Source organism: Thamnophis sirtalis, unplaced genomic scaffold (genome assembly GCF_051295495.1).
Source record: "Thamnophis sirtalis isolate CommonGarterSnake01/CBP01778 unplaced genomic scaffold, rThaSir2_p1.2 scaffold_5, whole genome shotgun sequence".
In the NCBI taxonomy this organism is placed as follows: Eukaryota; Metazoa; Chordata; class Lepidosauria; order Squamata; family Natricidae; genus Thamnophis; species Thamnophis sirtalis.
The window spans coordinates 68,969,380-68,989,054 of NW_028261385.1; the positions used below are offsets into that span (position 1 = coordinate 68,969,380).

At 34.9% G+C, this 19,675-nt stretch overlaps 1 protein-coding gene across 1 annotated transcript; it reads left to right on the forward strand.

Annotated features, from left to right (window-relative positions):
* The first annotated feature begins 802 nt into the window (after positions 1 to 802).
* Positions 803 to 17,096, forward strand: CARNMT1 (carnosine N-methyltransferase 1). Its single transcript, XM_014054523.2, has 8 exons — positions 803 to 1,255; positions 3,411 to 3,606; positions 5,359 to 5,522; positions 10,481 to 10,621; positions 11,525 to 11,703; positions 12,476 to 12,589; positions 13,377 to 13,480; positions 14,990 to 17,096. Exons 1-8 carry the CDS (start codon positions 891 to 893, stop codon positions 15,098 to 15,100), a joined length of 1,374 nt encoding a protein of 457 aa, XP_013909998.2. The 5' UTR covers positions 803 to 890; the 3' UTR covers positions 15,101 to 17,096.
* The last annotated feature ends 2,579 nt before the right edge of the window (positions 17,097 to 19,675 follow it).

Below are 19,675 nucleotides of genomic sequence, written 5' to 3' on the forward strand. Positions count from 1 at the left end.
TATGTCCTTGGTATTATTGCTTACATTTTTTGTTTTGTTTTTTTAAGAGAAAAAAATGGAAACTTGTCTTTTCAATTCACATTTTGGGAAGAAGAAAAAGCATTTATTAATATATCTTTGTTTCCTTGAGTAGCAATTTCAGTCCTTAATTTAAGAATATTTTTCCTGTGACTTGATTCATTCAGATTTTTGAGCAAACCCCTATCATGAAATTCAATCAGATAGAGCTGGAAGGGACCTTGAAGGTCTTCAGCCCACTGCTCAGGCAGGAAACCCTATACCATTTCAAAAGGAGTTCTTTTCCCGATAGGTATACCATGCAAATTTACACCAGTCTATTGTTTTCTTCCAGGGGGATAGTAACCCTTTGTTATCAAAGCGCCCCTGACGGGAATTCGAGATATATCGTAGGCTAAGAATCGCAACTTTAGAGTAACCTCTGCAGATATTCAAAACAGGATGGGCTCATGGCGAATAGCTTAATTAAACCCATGCTTAACGTGAGAGTCCTATCGTTTATGTAGGATTTGGAAAAGCAGAACTCCGTCCTCTCGTATCTGACAGGAACAATGGATAAGAAATGCTGAGCCAGGTCGGAAACAAATCGCATGGGCCATCAACGGGATGTGATCCACAGCTCTAGCCAGCAGAGCTTCAGCCTTAATTCAGGTCGTTTTTCTGAGCGAAACGGAAGATTTCCTCCGTTCCTCATCACCTCAAACTAGTGGCGGGCTCTGAAACGCGCATGCGCGTCGGCCGCTTTTTTTTTCTCTTTTCTCTTTTCCCCTAGTGTCACGCGCTTGCGCATTGGGTAGCCGTGGCCGGGCGAGAGCGGCAGAGTCGTATACGGGAAAAGGCGGTTGGCTGAGCCGCCGCCTTAACAACTGTTTATGAATCCGGAAGCGCGTCAGCATGCGCGGAAAAGGGCGCGTGGAGCCCGAGCGGCCGTTCGCTTTCGGCGTCGGAGAAAGGCCGCCGAGATGTCGGTGTCCACCGCGTGTGCTCTGTCGCGGCCAGGGAGGCAGGAGCCGCCGCCACCGCGGGTCAAGGCGATGCGCGGGGACAGCCGGGAGAGCGAGGAAGATGAAGAACAGGCGGAGCCGCCCAGACGGGATGGAGAAGCAGCGGCAGGGAACACCCTGTGCGAGCGGGACTCTCTGCCGCAGTTGGCGACCACGAAGTTGGACGGGAAAGAGGAGGAGAAGCAGGAACGGGAGCACTTCCGGAGAATTATCAATGCCTTCCGTTACTATGGGTAACCGATTCACTCCCCGCTTACTCTGATACCTTACTGTGTGCAGTATAGGACCTTCTAACTCGGATCCACCAGTTCATAGCAATATCTACTCAGGAGGATGGGGTGGTAGTGGTGGTGGGGTTTGTGTGAACAAGGGCTAGAAATAACAGGTAGTTCTCGATTTACAACAGTTCCTTTATTGACTCTTTGAGTTGCAATGGCACTGAAGAGAAGGGGACTTGGGACTATTTTTCACTCTTATGAGGTTGCAGCATCCCCATGGTCATGTGATTTGCATTTGGAGCTTGACAACTGGTTCATATTTATGACGCAGCAACCCAGGAGTCATCCTTTGCGACCTGATAAGTGAAGTCAATGGGGAAGACAGATTCACTTAACAACCGTGTTACTAATTAAACAACTGCGGTGATTCGCTTAAAAATGTGGCAAGAAAAGTGGTAAAATGGTATTAAAACACACTTAAAAAATTTCTCGCTTAGCCACATAAATTCTGGGCTCAATTGTGAGTCAAGAACTACCTGCACCCATTTCAAGCCTGGCCTCAATCATGGAAACTCATTGAGGGACTTGACCAGTTCACTTTGCATCACAATCAACCTTAAGCTCTAGAGAAAAAGCTGGGATACCCATTTAATAAATACACTGGGACTCACTCTGAAGTAACATGCCAATCTAGCATTATCCAAAAGTTTTGAAGCCTAAGTCTTAGGGTTGATCTCTTCGAGTTGTTCCACCAGAAAAAATTGTTGAGACTATCTTGGATTACCTAAAGAACAAATTGGTTCTTTATGTAATCAATATACACTACATAAACAGTGTATGTAATGTTTATTGGAGGTGGTGACGCTTTGAAAGTTGTATGCAACGAAATTTCATTTTAATGTATGCCAATTAGTTACAATAAAGTTATTCTAAGTTCTAAGTAAATTATATTTAAAATTAAAGAAAATAAAACGAGGCCACTTGTGGAAGCACTCACAAAAAACTGCAGTTTAAATATTTTGGACACATAACTAGAGAAGGTCATTGCAAATGTAAAAGGGACTTTTAAAAAGGGCAACAAAAGACAAAATGAGTAGATAATAACATTGATCACATGTGCAATCTTTCAAGAATTAAAAAGCTGTTACTAGCAGATAAACTTGGAGAAATGAGGTCCATTAGATCATGGAGAGTCATAAATGACTGAACAAAAGCAAACACACAAGCTAAGGATTCCTGGCAGTAAGACCAATTGAATATAGCAAAATTCTGAGTAGTTTTGGACAGGATTGTTTAAATGCTTATAATTTCATTTCTTTTTCCAAAATCATAGAAAGAGTTAGATGAAGCAGTGTCAATTACACAGCATATTAAGTTTTTTTTTTAATTACCACTTCCAAATGCATTGCCATGTCTATATTCACTGATTTAGTGTTTCAGTTTATGTTAGTGTTAGGAATCCATCAAGATGAATTTCAATAGGATTGTCTTTTTAACACTTTTTAGCCTATACCAATTGTGTCTGTGAAGGTAGTGGAACTGCCAAATCTGCAGCTCATCTTAGTATAGATTATTGGTGATTTTTAATTGCATTTTTAATAAAAATGTTATGTTTATTAATTGCATTTCTACATTGGAATATCTATAATTTAAATTATAAAATACATTTTCTCTCCATATGTTAGAACAATTTGAAACAGTCACAGAATGAACCTAAAACAATTTAATACAATCAACAATTCAGCAAAAGTTTTAAATATATATTTATCTTCTGCTTTAAATGTTTTCTGAAACAACATCTGTGTGCTGTTTTACAAAGTTTGTAAATCTAAATGGCTACTGGTGACAGGCCATATTCATTTGTAATTTCTTCTAAAACAATGTGATCCAAGTAACTGAAACATATTTGTTATTAATATAAAATAGATTTTGGAACATTGTTCTGTCTAGCAATGAAATTCATGGGATCCTAAATTGTTAATTTTGACAGGATTCTAACTATATTCTCATGTATTGGCATATTGACTTTAGGGTGAAATTATATCAGATAAATGTATATATGTGATTAAAAAATGTTTCCAAATGGGCATCCACTGAAAATTTGAAAGACTGATACCAAGAGAAGTTTGTTTTATTCTTTATTTTTGATACTCGTTTTTTTAATTTCTAGAATTAATATGCATGAAAGAGTGACTCGTGCGGAGAGACAATTTAGAACACTTCCAGCCATTCAACAGAAATTGTTACCTCAGTTTCTCCCTCATCTTGACAAGATTCGAAAATGTGTTGACCACAATCAAGGGATCTTGCAGTCTATTGTGAATGACTGTACCCGAATGTTTGAAAATAGAGAATATGATGGTGATGTATGTTTAGCATTTTATTTCTAAAAGAGCAATTGTGTTAATTTTAATATTTTTAGTGATTCATAGATGGACTTTTTTACACATGGAATAGTTTTCAAATTACTTGGGTTAAATTAAGACAGTTCTAGGAAAATTGATAAACACTTTCTTGGATTTTACAAATGAAATACCTTTCTAGTCCATTCCAGTAAACCATGATTCTCTTTCATTAGTGATAAGGAGGAATGTTCCCACAAATAGAAGATATATAATTTATATTTCTACAAAGCTATGCCCATTCATTCAAATTTGGTCTTGTCTTTTGAAATAAAGGTAATTAGATCTTTTCCAATTCTACCCTGATTTTTTGCTTGAAGCTGATTCTTACTTTCCACAGGTGCCACTATTATTTTCAGTTTATCCCTATGTCCTGGGAATTACTGAAGGCTTATAGTGCAAAACAGTATTCCAGTTTTTATTTTTCCTTTTATATTTAAACTACTCTTCAAGACATAAACAATGGTTCCTTTCTTTAGTCTTAAACTTTTCAAGTGTGATTAACAGGCTCCAAATGCTCTTCATATCAATATGAATAGTTCCATTCCCCTTTTCAGATAAGATCATGTTTTAGTAGTATAAGGAAGATTTTTTTAACAGCCATTTTCAGCTCTAGTCAGAACAAAGCATGGATATATATGCTGATTATTGTCCAGTTTTACTTTTGTGTGCTCTATCCTGATTCTACTTAATTTTAGAATTAAGAAAGACCTTACAGATATTAGTAGAATTTTTTCCAAATTTAATCACAGGCACACCTATTATTAATTGGCCTTGATCTAACTGGAGATGTTTTGATTAATAAAATCTTTTTTATCTTTTTCTTTTCCATCATTTTGGATCCTATTTAAAGAGTAAATGTCTGTGAAATAAGATCTCTGTTCCAGTCCTCTTCATTACTCTGAATTATCTCCTGGATCACTTAATGAACTTGAGATGATTCATGATCTAATAGACTTTCAGCAGCACAAATACTGCCTGATTCATTTTAGGATCACTAGCCCTTTTTCGCTGGTTTTAAACTAATAGCTGCTTTTAGCAGCTACTAGACATATAGCAATAGCAGTAGACTTATATACCGCTTCATAGGCCTTTCAGGCCTCTCTAAGCGGTTTACAGAGAGTCAGCATATTGCCCCCAACAATCTGGGTCCTCATTTTACCCACCTCGGAAGGATGGAAGGCTGAGTCAACCCTGAGCCGGTGAGATTTGAATCGCTGACCTGCTGATCTAGCAGTAGCCTGCAGTGCTGCATTTAACCACTGCGCCACCTTGGCTCTTAATATCTAAGTACATGTTCACCATTTAATTGCCAGTTGTGACCTCCATTTCTAACCTTCTCAGTCTCCTTAATTACCTTTTTGCTAGTCCATGTTTATTAGTCCTCTTATTAAATATAAACTAATATGTACTTCAGCACCTTATCAACAAAGCAAGTATTGACTTATATTTGGATATACATAGGGACACATGAAGTAGCAATGAGAAGCTATTGCTGAGAAAAGGCTCACCAGACAACTTCTATTCCGAACAATGAATGTCAACTTTTTGATGTGTTATATATATTGTGTGACAGTATCATGTAACATATGGGAAGAGTTGATTTAGGATATCAGTCTTAATTTAGGTTCCAGTTATTAGCCCTACATTTTTATATTAACCAAGATGTTATGATAATGTATCAGATTAATCTGTAGCTAACTTTTTTTAAATTAGGGAAATGGAAAGATTACACCAGCTTCAACTTTTGACATGGATAAATTAAAATCCACTCTGAAACAATTTGTAAGAGATTGGAGTGAAACTGGGAAACCTGAGAGAGATTCTTGCTATCAGCCTATCATTAATGAAATTGTAAAGAACTTTCCAAAAGACAGATGGTAAATACCTTTTAAAATATTTATTTAAAGAGAAGATATGCACAATAATGCATTTCTGGTAAAGGTTACTGGAACTGGTCTTTGAAAATGTGTTTAGATCATAAGGAAAAAAAACCATCATGAATGTCGGCCTTCTTTTTAAATGGCTTCGCTTAAAATGTAATTGTTATTACTAAACAGATCAGCAAAGAGAGTAAAGTTTATAGTTACAAGAATAACATACCATTTAACTTTGATAAGATAGCTCTTTTATTTGCAATAACAGCATATTATAATTTGGAAAGCTATGTTGAGAAGACCACAAGATGACTTGAATATATCTTCCTTTTAATTTTTTTTTAAGAGCCAGAGATGAAAGGAACGAAAAGCTCTCAATACCACAGTTCTTTTGTGAGACCTAACAATCATATTTTATCTCAAGCAGAGAGCAAATAAACCATTGGAAGGGAATAGCAGTAGTATTAGTGGTCTCTTTATAAGTGAGATTTGAAATTCTTTATTAAAAGGACATAGCATAGCAGTCTTGACCCACAGTCCAATGTTTCCCTTGTCTGTGTTGAGAGAATTCATTTGATAACTGGTGGACTAAGGTGGAAAAACGAAGTCTGTTTTAATCTTACTTTAACACAGCTTGTAATTGCTACTGCATTACTGAAGAAAAAAAAGCTAAAAAGCTCATTCATAATATAACACGAATACCCTTCCCTTGTTAGATTCAAGGCATTCAAGAATGTCTTCAAATATAGAAAAAATACGGTAAGTTTTTATATATTTAAATAAAAGGGTTTGACTTTCTCAAGAACCCCCACTTTCCCACTTAGCTTTGTGGAAAAGGGATATGTGTGTGTGAATTTTTAACTCTGTAGGGACATTAGTAAATGTTAAGGATTAGCATTTTTCTTTTTTCCTTCTTTTGAAATATAAAGGGTCCCCCCCCTTTGATACATACCGTAAGTTTTTAAAAAAATATTTTTTAACTAGGTAGTGGGGTTGATCATCTGCGATCTATTTTGAAATATTTTGTCCTATAGACAAAATATAGCAAAGTTTCAGCAAAGTTAATAGTATGGCTAGCCCAAATCATTAGCCATATTGACATGTCTTCTGCACAATAAAAGTCAAAGACAACAATGTTAAACTCAAGAACCAACAAAATAGAGACATTCTATGTGGATATGTCTTTATTTAAAGAAGCAGAAGTATGTTCTTTGAATGTAATGTGGCTTATTCATCTGGAAAGTTAAGGAATACGTTGTCGTTTCTTAGCACACATATTGAAGCAAAAGATAAATAAATCTTTACTTTACTAAATTTTTACTTCTTTGTCTAAACAATATCAAAACACCACAGTCAGAAGAAATTTTTTAAATGCTATAATTAGTGATAAATACTCTAGTGAGGGTTGGGCAATAAATTATACCACTTATTTTTAATTAAGCTTAACCTCTATAGCAAGCCTGTCAAACTGGTGGCCCGCCAGCCGGATATGTCATGCACAGGCCATGCCCGCCCCAGCTCTGCAAAGACAAAAAATGTCACAATCCTGTCCGTGACACGAGTTTGACACCCATGCTCTATAGAAAATAAAATAATAGAATATTGTGACTTTATAAAAGTTCACATTTCACATTTATTATTTTCATTGGAAGAATCAAAAAGTATTTTTAATGGGAAGAATGAGTTCCTTAGTTTTGAACATTTTTTAAGATATGGGTTTTATTTTTGAGAAAGCTAATTCCACTTCTTGCCACACTTTTATTTGGAATCAAGTTTCAAAACAACTGTAGAAAATCTGACAGTTGTCCAGGGAGAATGAGCCTTCCCCCCTCCATTTATCATCTCAGATTTCTTTATGCTCCACATTTTGAAAACCCCTTTCTTAAAAGAATTTGACTAGTCTAAATAAGTGTAATCATTTGTTCAGTTGGAAAAAGACTTCGGTTTTTCAAGTGCAAATTTATTCCATTTATATTTTACTTTTCTGCTCAATAAGGAACTTGGGAAAGCTGAATATTGGATTATATTCAGTATTCCAAGAGCAGATTTCTGCTTATACAGGATTACCTGCTCCAAATCTGTTACAGAAGGTCTTAGTCCTGGAACATGCTTGAACCTCTACACAGAAATATAGGCCAAGATTAACAGTCCTATCTACTGACCGAAATAGAATCTTTCAGTGGAATGATACTGGCTCCAGTACAATATTGGTGGATGCACATAGTCATAATAAACTTTGGTGAAATTCAAACTGGTTTGGGGTTTTGCAAAAGAAATACAGTAAATATTATTCTTGTGTATTAATATTAGAATTTACATTGAGCAAAAGTGGAGCCAACAACCTAGACAAGTACACTGGCTCTTTGTAATTATTCTCTGGACAAGGAGAGGACTTGAGATTGTCCACAAGTGCTCTATACAGATAACTCCTTGCAAGAACCTGTGAGACAGGTTTCTGGCAGGTTTAGACTTCTGGGAGACAATGGAACAACCATCTTGCTGAAATTGTGCTTTGTGCCTTTAAAAAGGACATTGGATTCACATACTTTTCAAATCAATTTTGGCTATTGCTTGTTAACTGCTTTTCAGCTATTAAAAATCTTTGTAATGACAAGTTTTACAGTTTTCTTCAATCCTTAGCAAAATAAGTTTTAATTGCAAGTTTATGGACTTACAAAAATACATTATTTTTTAGAATAAGCAGCAAAAGAATGATTATAACTTTGATTTTTCAAAGTTACAAATAAGGATCCAGATGAATTTGAATTAAGAATCCTTTCTGCGGGAAAATGGTTTGGTTTCAATTTTTTAAAAAAGGATGAGATTGGGAAGGTTGAGAGAGAACCAGAAGGAACTAAACATTATAGAGGAGATTAATACTTATATTTGATTTACTAATACAGAATGAAGCAAAATATTTGATATTGGACATACTGAAGACTGTTTTTGGACAATGGAGTCAAATTAATTTTTAGATTTTTTTTACTTTTTAAAATTAAAATTAATTTTTATTTGTTACGAAGGGGGAAGTTATATAAGTTACAATTATTTAAAAATAGATTTAAAAATGACAGGCTACAAGAATGATATGAAAAAGCTGTTCTATTGGATATATAAAATGCTACTATAATTATATTTTAATTATAATTAAAAAGATACACAAATAATAAAACAAGAGTGGCCCGGTTTCTTATATTGGATTTACAAAAGAGGCTTGTTAAAGCTTTTAAGGGAAGGATCAAAGAAATGAAAAGTAATAAAGCCTAGTACATTATTTGAAGGGATCAAAATTGCTAACAAAAAAGGAAGGATTCTAAAATTGATTTCTTTAACCAAGGTTAAAATAGATATGTTGTTATTTCTGGTAACTCTTTATAGGCATTTTGCTGATTAGGACTGAAATGAGGAGGCAGTTAAAGGTTTTGTTTATTTATAAGATATGGGACATTTATTTTAACAGAAAGTGGTAAGTTCCTAAAATTGCTTAGACTTGTTGGAATGAAGGGAGATGACTGACTGACTGATATATATGAAGTGTTTTCGACCTTGAGTTACTTATAAAGTAATAAGACAGTATTTAAAAATAATATATAAAAGTTCTTTAAAATACTGATGAGCTTATATAGCTTAGTGCTGTATGTCTAAAAAAAGTCAGTATCTCCTGATTGTTTATATTATACATTTCACTTGATTAAAGATTGAGTCATTATTCAGTCATTTGATTTTACTAAGTCTTTCCTAGTATGCTTGCCTTATCCAGATGTGTATAGAGATTTTTCCTGAAGATGGGCAAAGAGCAATATAAACAAATTGGTTCCTGTTTTTGTACTGAAAGAAATTTGTTAGGAACAATAATAGCACTCAAACTTATATACTGCTTCACACTGCTTTACAGCCCTCTCTAAACGGTTTACAGAGTCAGCATATGCCCCAACAATTTGGGTTCTCATTTTACCCACCTCGGAAGGATGGAAGCAGGGGTGGGTTCCTGCCAGTTCTAACCTATACAAGAGGTTCCACAAATCTACAGTGCTGTTTAGAACTGGTTCCAGCTCCCTCCCCCCGCCCGTTTGCACATCATCAAGATGAAGAGCAAGAGGAGGAATTCTGGGAGTTGAAGTCCACAAGTCTTAAAGCAGTCAATGAACACCCCTGGTTTTTTTTTTTTTTCTAAAGGGTTAGGGGTGCAAGGGTCTTGTAACTTGACAGCTTTAAGACTTGCGTGCTTCAAATGCCAGAGTTTCTGAGCAAACATTTTGGTTGCTAAGCAAGAGCATTGTTAAGTGAATTTCACCACATTTTACAAGTTGGCCATGCCCACCCAGTCACATGACTGCCAATCCATTTCCACTTGGTCACATGGCTGGCAAGCCACTCCCACATGGTCACATGGCTGGCAAGCCACTCCCACAAAGCAGGCCACACCTAAAAAAGAGGTTCTAAAATTTTTTGAAACCCACCACTGGATGGAAGTCTGAGTAGATCATAATCTTACTATTGTTCATTTATTTATTTACAAATTTACCTGGGCGGAAATCCCTTTAAATAAAGTGGAATTAAAATGTTACAAGACAAGGATAGGATTTACATTTTAAGTTTGTGCAAAATGCAAACAAAAATCAAAATATTCTTCAGTGCAACCTGAAGAATGAAACCAGTAGTTTTAAAAAAGCTACTTTCTTTTCTCTAAATTATATTGCTGTGGTAGCTTTCCAGCATTTAAAAGAATCAGGCCACTTGCAGGACTTAGACCAAAAATAATACATTGTAAAAACATAAGTTTAGCAAATTTAAATAAAAATAATGAATACTTTTCTGTGTATAGAGTCAGTAGACATGTTGATGATGACTTTTTGCTAAAATAAACCAAGCTTGGGAACTAGAAGACATGATCCAAAATGAATTGGCATTATTTCTCTCAAATATATTTAATTAAAGATTAACCCTTTTTCTTGTTTCAGGGATCTCTCCAGAATAAATGTCCTGGTCCCTGGTGCTGGGCTAGGTAGATTGGCCTGGGAAATAGCTATGCTTGGTTACACTTGCCAAGGAAATGAATGGAGCCTCTTTATGCTCTTTTCTTCTAATTTTGTACTGAACAGGTATATATACCGTCTTGTACATGTGGTTCTACGCTTGTGTTTTTGAACGGGCCAGCAATGACACTGTTATTTCATGAAACTCAGGTTCTTTAACTGAGTGTTAAATGTTTGTATGTTTAATATTTCACATGCTTCTTTAAATTATTTAAATGCTAAACTAATATGGCTTTTGGATGTTATATGGGGGGGAAATTTATTGTATTTCATATGTGCTCATTTAATCGGCTACGCTTACTGTTTTCAGATGCTATTTTCAGGGTGACAAACAGTGTTCAAATTGGTTAAATAATTTTTCAGTTGTATATAATAGGAAATGATATAGTAATGATGGGCAGTCCATGGGTTGGCACATCAAGATTCTGCTATCAAAATTCATCTTCAAAATGGTTAAAATGTTTCTTCCAACCTTAAACCCCAACAATCATCACTAAATTGCCCTGTCTTTGCCTGATTCCAGAGTTCTTTTTATAAATAAAAGTGGAAAACTCTAGAAAGGCAAACTGGTCTTACTTTTAAGTTCCTGAATACCCTGAAGAGGAAAAAAATGGGCCTATCCTTTCTAGATCACCCACAAGAGGTTAGACATTTGAGTTGTCTGCAATCTGTTTTAATTTTAAAGATTAAATAAAGATTAATTTTAAGCAATGAATAAAGTTGTTTAAAAGTTGTTCAAAGTTGCTTAAAAAACAACACCGTTTCTTAGTCTTCTTAAACTTTTAAAAAGCAAATGTTTTTGTAGTTGCTTCTTTGTAGTAGGTTACAAATAATAAGTGAAACCTTGCAGCAATTATTTTTAAGAAAGAAATGTTAATTATCAAGTTGTATTTGAAAGAACACAAAATAAAATCTTAAACTTTGCATTGTTCAATAATAATAAATAACTTTTTGATAATTATGTTACAGATGCTGTGAAACTAATTCATGTAAATTATATCCCTGGATTCACCAGTTTAGCAATAACAAGAGATCTGCTGATCAAATACAGCCAATTTATTTCCCAGATGTTGACCCTCACAGTCTTCCTCCTGGTGCCAACTTTTCTATGACAGCAGGCGATTTTCGAGAAATCTACTCTGAGAGTAGTAAGTGGGGAGGGGCAGGAATTAGACTTGGAAAATGAAATTTGGCAAATCCTCAAAATTGAGGCAATATTAGATAATTAAAATTATTTTTTGTAAATAATTTAAAAAGCTTTAAGTTAAAAAAAAGAATGGATCTCTGTTTAATCTCTCTCTATTAAAGTGTCTTATAATTTTACTGAAGGATATTTAGTAGTTAGAAGGGTCTCTGATCTCATTTTTTGGGGTTGTTTTGTCAGCTAGCAAATAAGACTTGATCATACTTTAGCATTACAATAGAGAGCAGGAAGGTCTTTGTGCAAAATAATAAGATTTGATCAGCTTCTTTTTCCTTTTCTCCCAGATAGAAAATAAATACAGACAGTTCTTAACTTATAACCATTTATTTAGCGACCATTCAAAATTATGATGATTAACAAATGATGGTTACAAGCAGACTTCGGAGTTCTGGCCATCCCAGCACTCCTGTGATCATATGATTGTGAACTGCTCACACTTAATAGTGGTGCCTCATTACATTCCCGCCTGTCTATAAGCTTCTCTGCTAGTTCAAATGGTTCAATTCTACAAATTATAAATGTATTAGATTGTTCTGCATAAGTAGACTCTTTGGAATTTACTATTTACTATACATAGTTGCAGCCAAGGAAATGAGTGAAAATTAAGACACTGAACTGAGCACAGATAACTATTACTCTTAAGTCTTCTTTATGATGGTAAACTACAAGCTTCACTGCACAGCTAGACTATTCTCTGTTCCTGTTTCTATATACAGATATATGGGACTGCATAGCAACCTGTTTCTTCATTGACACGGCACACAATGTCATTGATTACATTGATACAATATGGAAAATACTTAAACCGGGAGGAATATGGATCAATTTAGGTAATTTACTAGATCTTTTGAGTACTAGAAAGGACTGCAGTATTTGTACATTTTAATTTAAGTATGATATAAGGGAATTCCAGCTTGATCTAAGCATTGAATTAAGAGCATTATCAGTTTATAGGTTAAAGCGTTTGATAGTCTTGTATTTCAATTCATTTTGGGGATAGATCAACCAGAATAGAACTGGAAGGGACCTTGGAGGTCTTCTAGTCCAACTCCCCGCTCAAGCAGGAAACGGTATACCATTTCAGACATTACAATTCAAAGTAGATTGCCAGGCAGATCTTATAAAACATTTTAAAACAACAGAATCTACCTTTAAATTGGAAAAAAATGCAAATGTGCTTCAGGCATTACTTACCTGTGTATTTACCCAGGCCTTCAGATCATCTACTGAGTCCCTCCTCCAACTCCTTTCCTTAGAGAAAGTAAGGTCAGAGGGAAAATCTTTGTAGTGGGGTCCCATTCAAGGAATTCCTTCCCCAAAGAGGCTTGATTGATGACCATACTAGCATTATTTCAGTGCTAAATGAAGACCTTTCTATTTTGCTAGGATTTTTATATTGTCTATCTTTGCATTGTCTTTGAGCACAGTACAGTTGTCTTAATTTATATGGTGTGTTTGTTTTGCATTTTATTTTAGATTGTATTTTTAGTGTGCTTTATTATAAACTGCCTGATGGGTTTCAGCTACTAAGCAGATTCTTTTAAAAAAAGAATTAATAAATTATTTTTGATCTCAGAAGGATTTGATAAAGTTACTGCTTTTTCTAATATGTCCTAGGTCCTCTTCTTTATCATTTTGAAAATTTAGCAAATGAATTATCTATTGAATTGAGCTATGAGGATATAAAAAATGTAATATTACAATATGGATTCCATATTGAGGTAAGAAATGTTGATTTTCACATACCAATAATAATGTTAATATATAATTCTGTTTGTTCTTCATGGCATGATTAGTTACTATGATAGTAACAAGGTGATTAATTTGCCAATATTCCATTTTAAAAAAAATCAAATCCTCAGAACATGATTTGTGCATATTTAGAGCTGCCTAAACATGCAAAGATGGATGGATTAGGACTATGAATAAAAACAAAATACAGTAAAAGAACTTGTAAACTTCCAGGATAAGTGGAACATGCAAGTGTTAGTGCAGAGAAGGGGAGAATAAATGTTCGTGATGGGGGACAGGATAGGCATAGTGAATGATTCTTAATTGTTTACGGACATGCTCTAACTTAAGGAAGAGAAGGCCAACTGGGAAGAACACATGAGATTAAATAATTGCTCATCCTATACCCGGAATGGTGAACCTATGGCATGTGTGCCACAGGTGGCACGCGGAGCCATTTGTCAGAGCACGCGAGGCAGCCTTTTTTAAAGCCATTTTTCGCCCTCCCCAGGCTCCAGAGGCTTTATAGGGAGAGAGTGAAAAGAGCCTCCCCCCCCCCCCGGAGGCCCTCCGGAGGCTTGAGCTTCCCTGAAGCTTCCGGAGCGCAAAAAAACGGCCCTATGGGCAAACAGGAAGTTCAGGAATGGACGGTTTAAGCTCTCCGGAGGCTTCAGGGATCTTCAGGAGGCTTCCCTGAAGTGACTTCTAGTTTGCTCATATGCTCAGTTTCTGCCCTTCGTCGGCTTCAGGGAAGCTTCCTGAAGGTTCCTGAAGCCTCCGTAGGGCCTCCCCTGGGGTGGGGGAGAGTGTTTTCGCCCTCCCCAGGCTCCTATAAAGCCTGTGAAGCCTGAGGAGGGCTAAAAAAGCATGGACAAATGGGGGGGAGCACCTCATGCGGGCATGCGCACTGGGGGGTTGCACATTGCATTATGGGTGTGCACAACCTGCGCTCCCCCCCTTATGGCATGCGAGCCAAAAAAGGTTTGCCATACTGACCTATACTGACGGTTCCACCACAAAATCGCGGAGGACAAAATCACGCTCGACGAAAGCGCGCATTTGACGTCATCACAGCGCGACGAAAACATCGCGCTGTGATCGAAAAATGTAAAAATAAAGCTAAAACCTTACCCTAACCCCCCCAAACCTAACCCTAAACCTAACTCTAAACCTAACCCTTAACCTAACCGTAAACCTAACCGTTAACGTAACGCTAAACCTAACGCTAACGCTCTAAACCTAACCCTTAACCTAACCCTAACCCTTACCTTTATGTGAATCGGCTTGGTTTAATTTTAATTTTATTTCAATTTTTAATTTTTTTCGTCGCGCTGTGATGACGTCACATGCGCGCTTTCGTCGAGCGTGATTTTGTCCTCCGCGCTTTTGACGGGTCACGATACTGACCGCTGAAAAGTTTCAGTTGTGTAGCATTACAGTAGCATTTCATGTTTGAAATAAAATGCAGATAACTAAAGAAAATACTGTTTATTTTTCAGATGGAGAATGAATCTGTTTTGACAACATACACTGTGAATGAATTATCTATGATGAAATACTATTATGAATGTGTGATGTTTGTGGTTAGGAAACCAGAAAGCAGTATCTGAAACAGACTGTCCAAAAAGAAAATTGCTGGCATTTTTGTTAACAATGTTAGCAGAACATGAAGTGGCCTGTAAGGGATGACTGGACCCAGCCTCTTATTAGTGGTGCCTTTTTATTCCTAACAGAATGTAACTATCTTTATTTTCTACACTACTTAACAATATCCAAACATGCATTTCTGCATTATTTATATTTGGGTTATTAATGTGGAATTCAAATATTTATGTATCTGCTCTTTCCGTTTTTATTTAATGTAATTTTGGAAAGATTGATATTTTAATACATTATTGACATTCATGGTTCTCTGTAATATACAGAAATGTCTACTACATTTGTATGGAAGAAACACTCCTGGATACAAAACTGAATCCCCTACCCACAGACATATTGCTTAGAAAACAAATACAAATCTCAAAGTATTTTGATCAGTATTTTAAAGATTTTTCTAAAAGGGTCCCCCCTCCCCCCAATGAATTGCAAATACTTAAAAAAGCATCATGTGGCTGTTTACATCTCAAAACTTTAGAAAAAGTCAGAAAACCTTTGTAAAAAAAATCCTCACATTTGTCCTCATAAGAATTTTATACGCAAAATTGATTGATACATAGAGCTGCAATCAGTAATATTGGTTTTGCTCATACCATGTTGAACATATGGATAAATAGTTTGAAACACTGATATGGAAGCTATTACTATAAATGTACTACTTGTCTAAATGAGACTGTAGGTAAGTTTTGTAATATTTTGTCACAAATTCCAAAATGAAGATCTGGAAGCATTCCTAAAAGATGTCTGGCATTGATTCATATTGTCATTGAAGGCATTATTTTTTCATAAGTTGATACGTGGTAAAACCAAATTATTTTAGGACAGTGCTATTGATAATTGTGCTGAACTACCCCACATTATGATATACTGACACATGTACACGAACTAACTGGATAATTATGTTTTGAAAAATGTACTATCAATCCTAGATCTCATGATGTAATTTATTGGAATCTGTCATAATTCTGAACTAATTACCATATGATGCCTTTACAATGCATAACTTGAGCACCAGCTCTGTTCAGATTTATGCATCACTCACTGCCATGAATTCTAGTTATTTAAGTACAGTTTATGCAAGATCTCTTTAAAATTAATCCTATGTAAATTTATGGAAATTAATATACCATCTCAAAACAAAGAAGTTAGGCATTATTTACACTTAATATATTGATTTAGCTTGCAGATATACTAGTCCAAAATGCTTCCAGTGAATTGAGCTAAGAAGATATAATCTAGGACACGTGACTGGCTTTTGAAATACCAATAGTGCAAGAGAATCAAGATTTATGTTTTCTCTTATGCCACTAAGGCCTAGCTAACTATTATGTGTCCTTTTTCAAGTCAAAAGGTTAAAGAATAATTTTGCTTCCTGCTGTACTTGAACTAGAAATAGAATATATTGCTCTATGAGCAATGTTGTTAGTTAATTAAACTCAGTGCAAAAAGTCAAAATTCAAATTGACTTGTTAAGTTCCTTGGCTCAATATAAACTGCAGAATATGAAACCTTTGTGCTTTTTAAATAGATATTTTAAGGAAAACTGAATTCCCATATTAGAGCAACTTGTAGCCATTCTGTTACCCCTAATAACTCATGTAGATATATGTTCAAAGTTGCCTTTCAGTGCAAACTTACCTGAAAATAAGTTCATTGAAGTAGGTGGGGTTAATTTCTCAGTGGATATTGGATTGTTCTATTGATATTTTTCTCCTATCTTTGCTAAATGCAGGACACAACTACTGTGTCTACTTCTATCCTAGAAAATGTTCTTTTATAACTTAAATTGTCTGAAACTACTTTGGAACTAATGTAATTTATGCATCAATGCTCAAATAATTTTTATTGTACATCAAGTGTCTTAAGTTCATTAAATTTATTTGCTTTTTACATTTTTGTTAAAATTGTAAGTATTAACCCTTTTAAGTCATTAAATTAACATTTTCTTTCCATTTTTTTTCATTCCCAATTTGAAATTCAGTTTTCATGTAAAGTACTTCTGTGTATACTTTGAAATTCTAATTTTTGAGGAATATTACATTTTTCTTCTTCTACATGTGTACAATACTTTCACAATACAAACATAACAAAGATTACGGAAAATTGGGAATTAGGATTCATTTCCAATACTGATATGTAGAATTCATATTCTGTATTTTACAATAGAACTATCATGGGTTAATTTTTTAAAAAATTCTTGTATGTAAGTTTGCATACTTTTTGTATATTTGCACACAATAGAAAATTATCTATTTTGATCAAAGGAGGCTGGCAGTTGTGATCATTTTATGATCGTGTGATATATAGCATTAAAAGGTACATATGCAGCCCCATTAAATGAAAGTAAATTTAAAAATGTAAAATATCCTTTATTTCAAATAGTGACTTTGCAACCATCTGCGAATATTACTTCCAAGTAATGTCTCAACCATCTGGAATATTACTTCCAAACAATGCAAGTAAAGTTTAATTTTTTTCTATTGATCTATAATGGAATTTTGACCACTATTCTATTTTTTCAGTAGTGCTAACCTTGCTTCCATTGTGTAAATTATCTCTGAATACCTTTTTGTCATCTTTTTATTAGCTGAAAATGACATATCTTGGTGCTTGAAAATTTGTGAATCCTGGCTCATTTAAATAACAAAATTCTGGGTATTCAGTATCAAAGCTAGATTTTCACAATGCAGGTGTGTCATGGATTAAACAAGAGAGATTTTGGAGTATCTAAAAAAAAAATCCCAGCGCTGATATTTGCTAGTCTGGAAAAGATTATAAAGCTACAGGTAGTCCTCAATTTACAACAGTTTATTTAGTGACCCTTCAAGGTTACACCAGCACTGAAAAAAGTGACTTTTCACACGACTTTTGCAGCATCCCCATGGTCATGTGATCAAAATTCAGACTTGGCAACTGACTCATACTTAAGATGGTTGCGGGGTCCTGGGGTCATGTGATCACCATTTGTGAGCCTCTGACAAGCAAAGACAATGGGGAAACCAGATTCATTTAACAACTATATTACTAACGTAACAACTGCAATGAGACACTTAACAATTGTGGCAAGAAAGGTCGTAAAATGGGGCAAAAATCACGAATGTCTCACTTAACAATGGAAACTTCGGGCTCAATTGTGATTGTAAGCTGAGGACTACCTGAATTTTCAAAGACACCACCATTCCACTGTCAAGCAAATTATGCATAAATGAAGGTAGTTCAACACCATTGTTATATTAAACAATAACAATGCAACACATACAATAATGAATTTGATAGTGCCACTATTTGGTAAACAACATAATATCCCTCAAAGTCTTTCTTGAAAAATCACTTGAATGATTCGGGGGGAGGGGGAGAGAAAGAAAACTAAAGAAAATGCTTGTTTCCAAAATCTTAAGAAGAATTGGAGTAAAACAATAAGGCAAGCTATGGAGAAAAATCATTAGCAATTATTCCAATATACAATTCAAGGGAAAATAATGTAAAATGTTGCATACAGGATATAAGAATCCAACAATTTTTAAAATAGACAAATCATTCAATGTTGGAAATGCTTCAGTAAAATAGGAATATTTTACCACTTGTGGTCATGTAAAAAAAATGCAAATAGAAAGAAATATATCAAAACTGCAAAATTCTACAGACAAAACTTTAATCAAAACCTCATATTTTATTACCAGATAATTCCAAAACACCTAAGTGAAATATAGCACAATTCGTTAATCTACATGTTAATAGCTGCAAAAATTAAAAAAAATTCAGAAAAAACTTTGCTGATAATATGAGATTAGGAGAAATTGGAATATGCAAAAATGCAAAATTGATAGGGTTGTGCATATGCATAATTAAAATTTAAATTCCAGCAGGAAAGGTTCTATAATATACTACAGCAAAGAAAATTTAGGTTTCTATGAATGGAATCAAAAATAATAATGAAATTACCTATTGGCCATTATCAATGTTCAATGTAAAGTGCAAATGTTTAGGTTGTAGTTAGCAGTTTGGAAATAAATGGGAAGGAAGGGAAGAATACGTTAAAAGTTTTTCCTTAATGGTTTTTCACTAATGTTTTATTATTTTTTCTCCACATCTTTATTCTTTTGTCAAGAAAATTAAAAAGTGTTTTGATATACCTGACTCCACTTCCTCCATTTGTGAAGAATTCTGGCAGCATTCAGTAGTCTTGTTTCCATTTCTCAATACATACATACAAATGCACCTGCATAAATTTTAGTTCCATAAGTGTAATGGTATATGGGAATGATCTTAGGAGACAAGTTGTTCTTCCTGGTTCAGGCGCGCATGCACGCTCCAGTTTTGGACCATGGTGCCAAAGGGGTTAACTATCATTGGACTAGGCCAGTGGTAGCCAACCTTTTTCTACCTACCGCCCACTAATGGATCTTTCTTGATGGAAAAATTTCCTTACCGCCCACCAGTTTTTGCGCAAGTACGGAACATTTTTTAGAAAGGAGGGTGTTTTTTCTAAAAAAGAAATGTACGTACATTTATCTTTTTATTTCTATTTT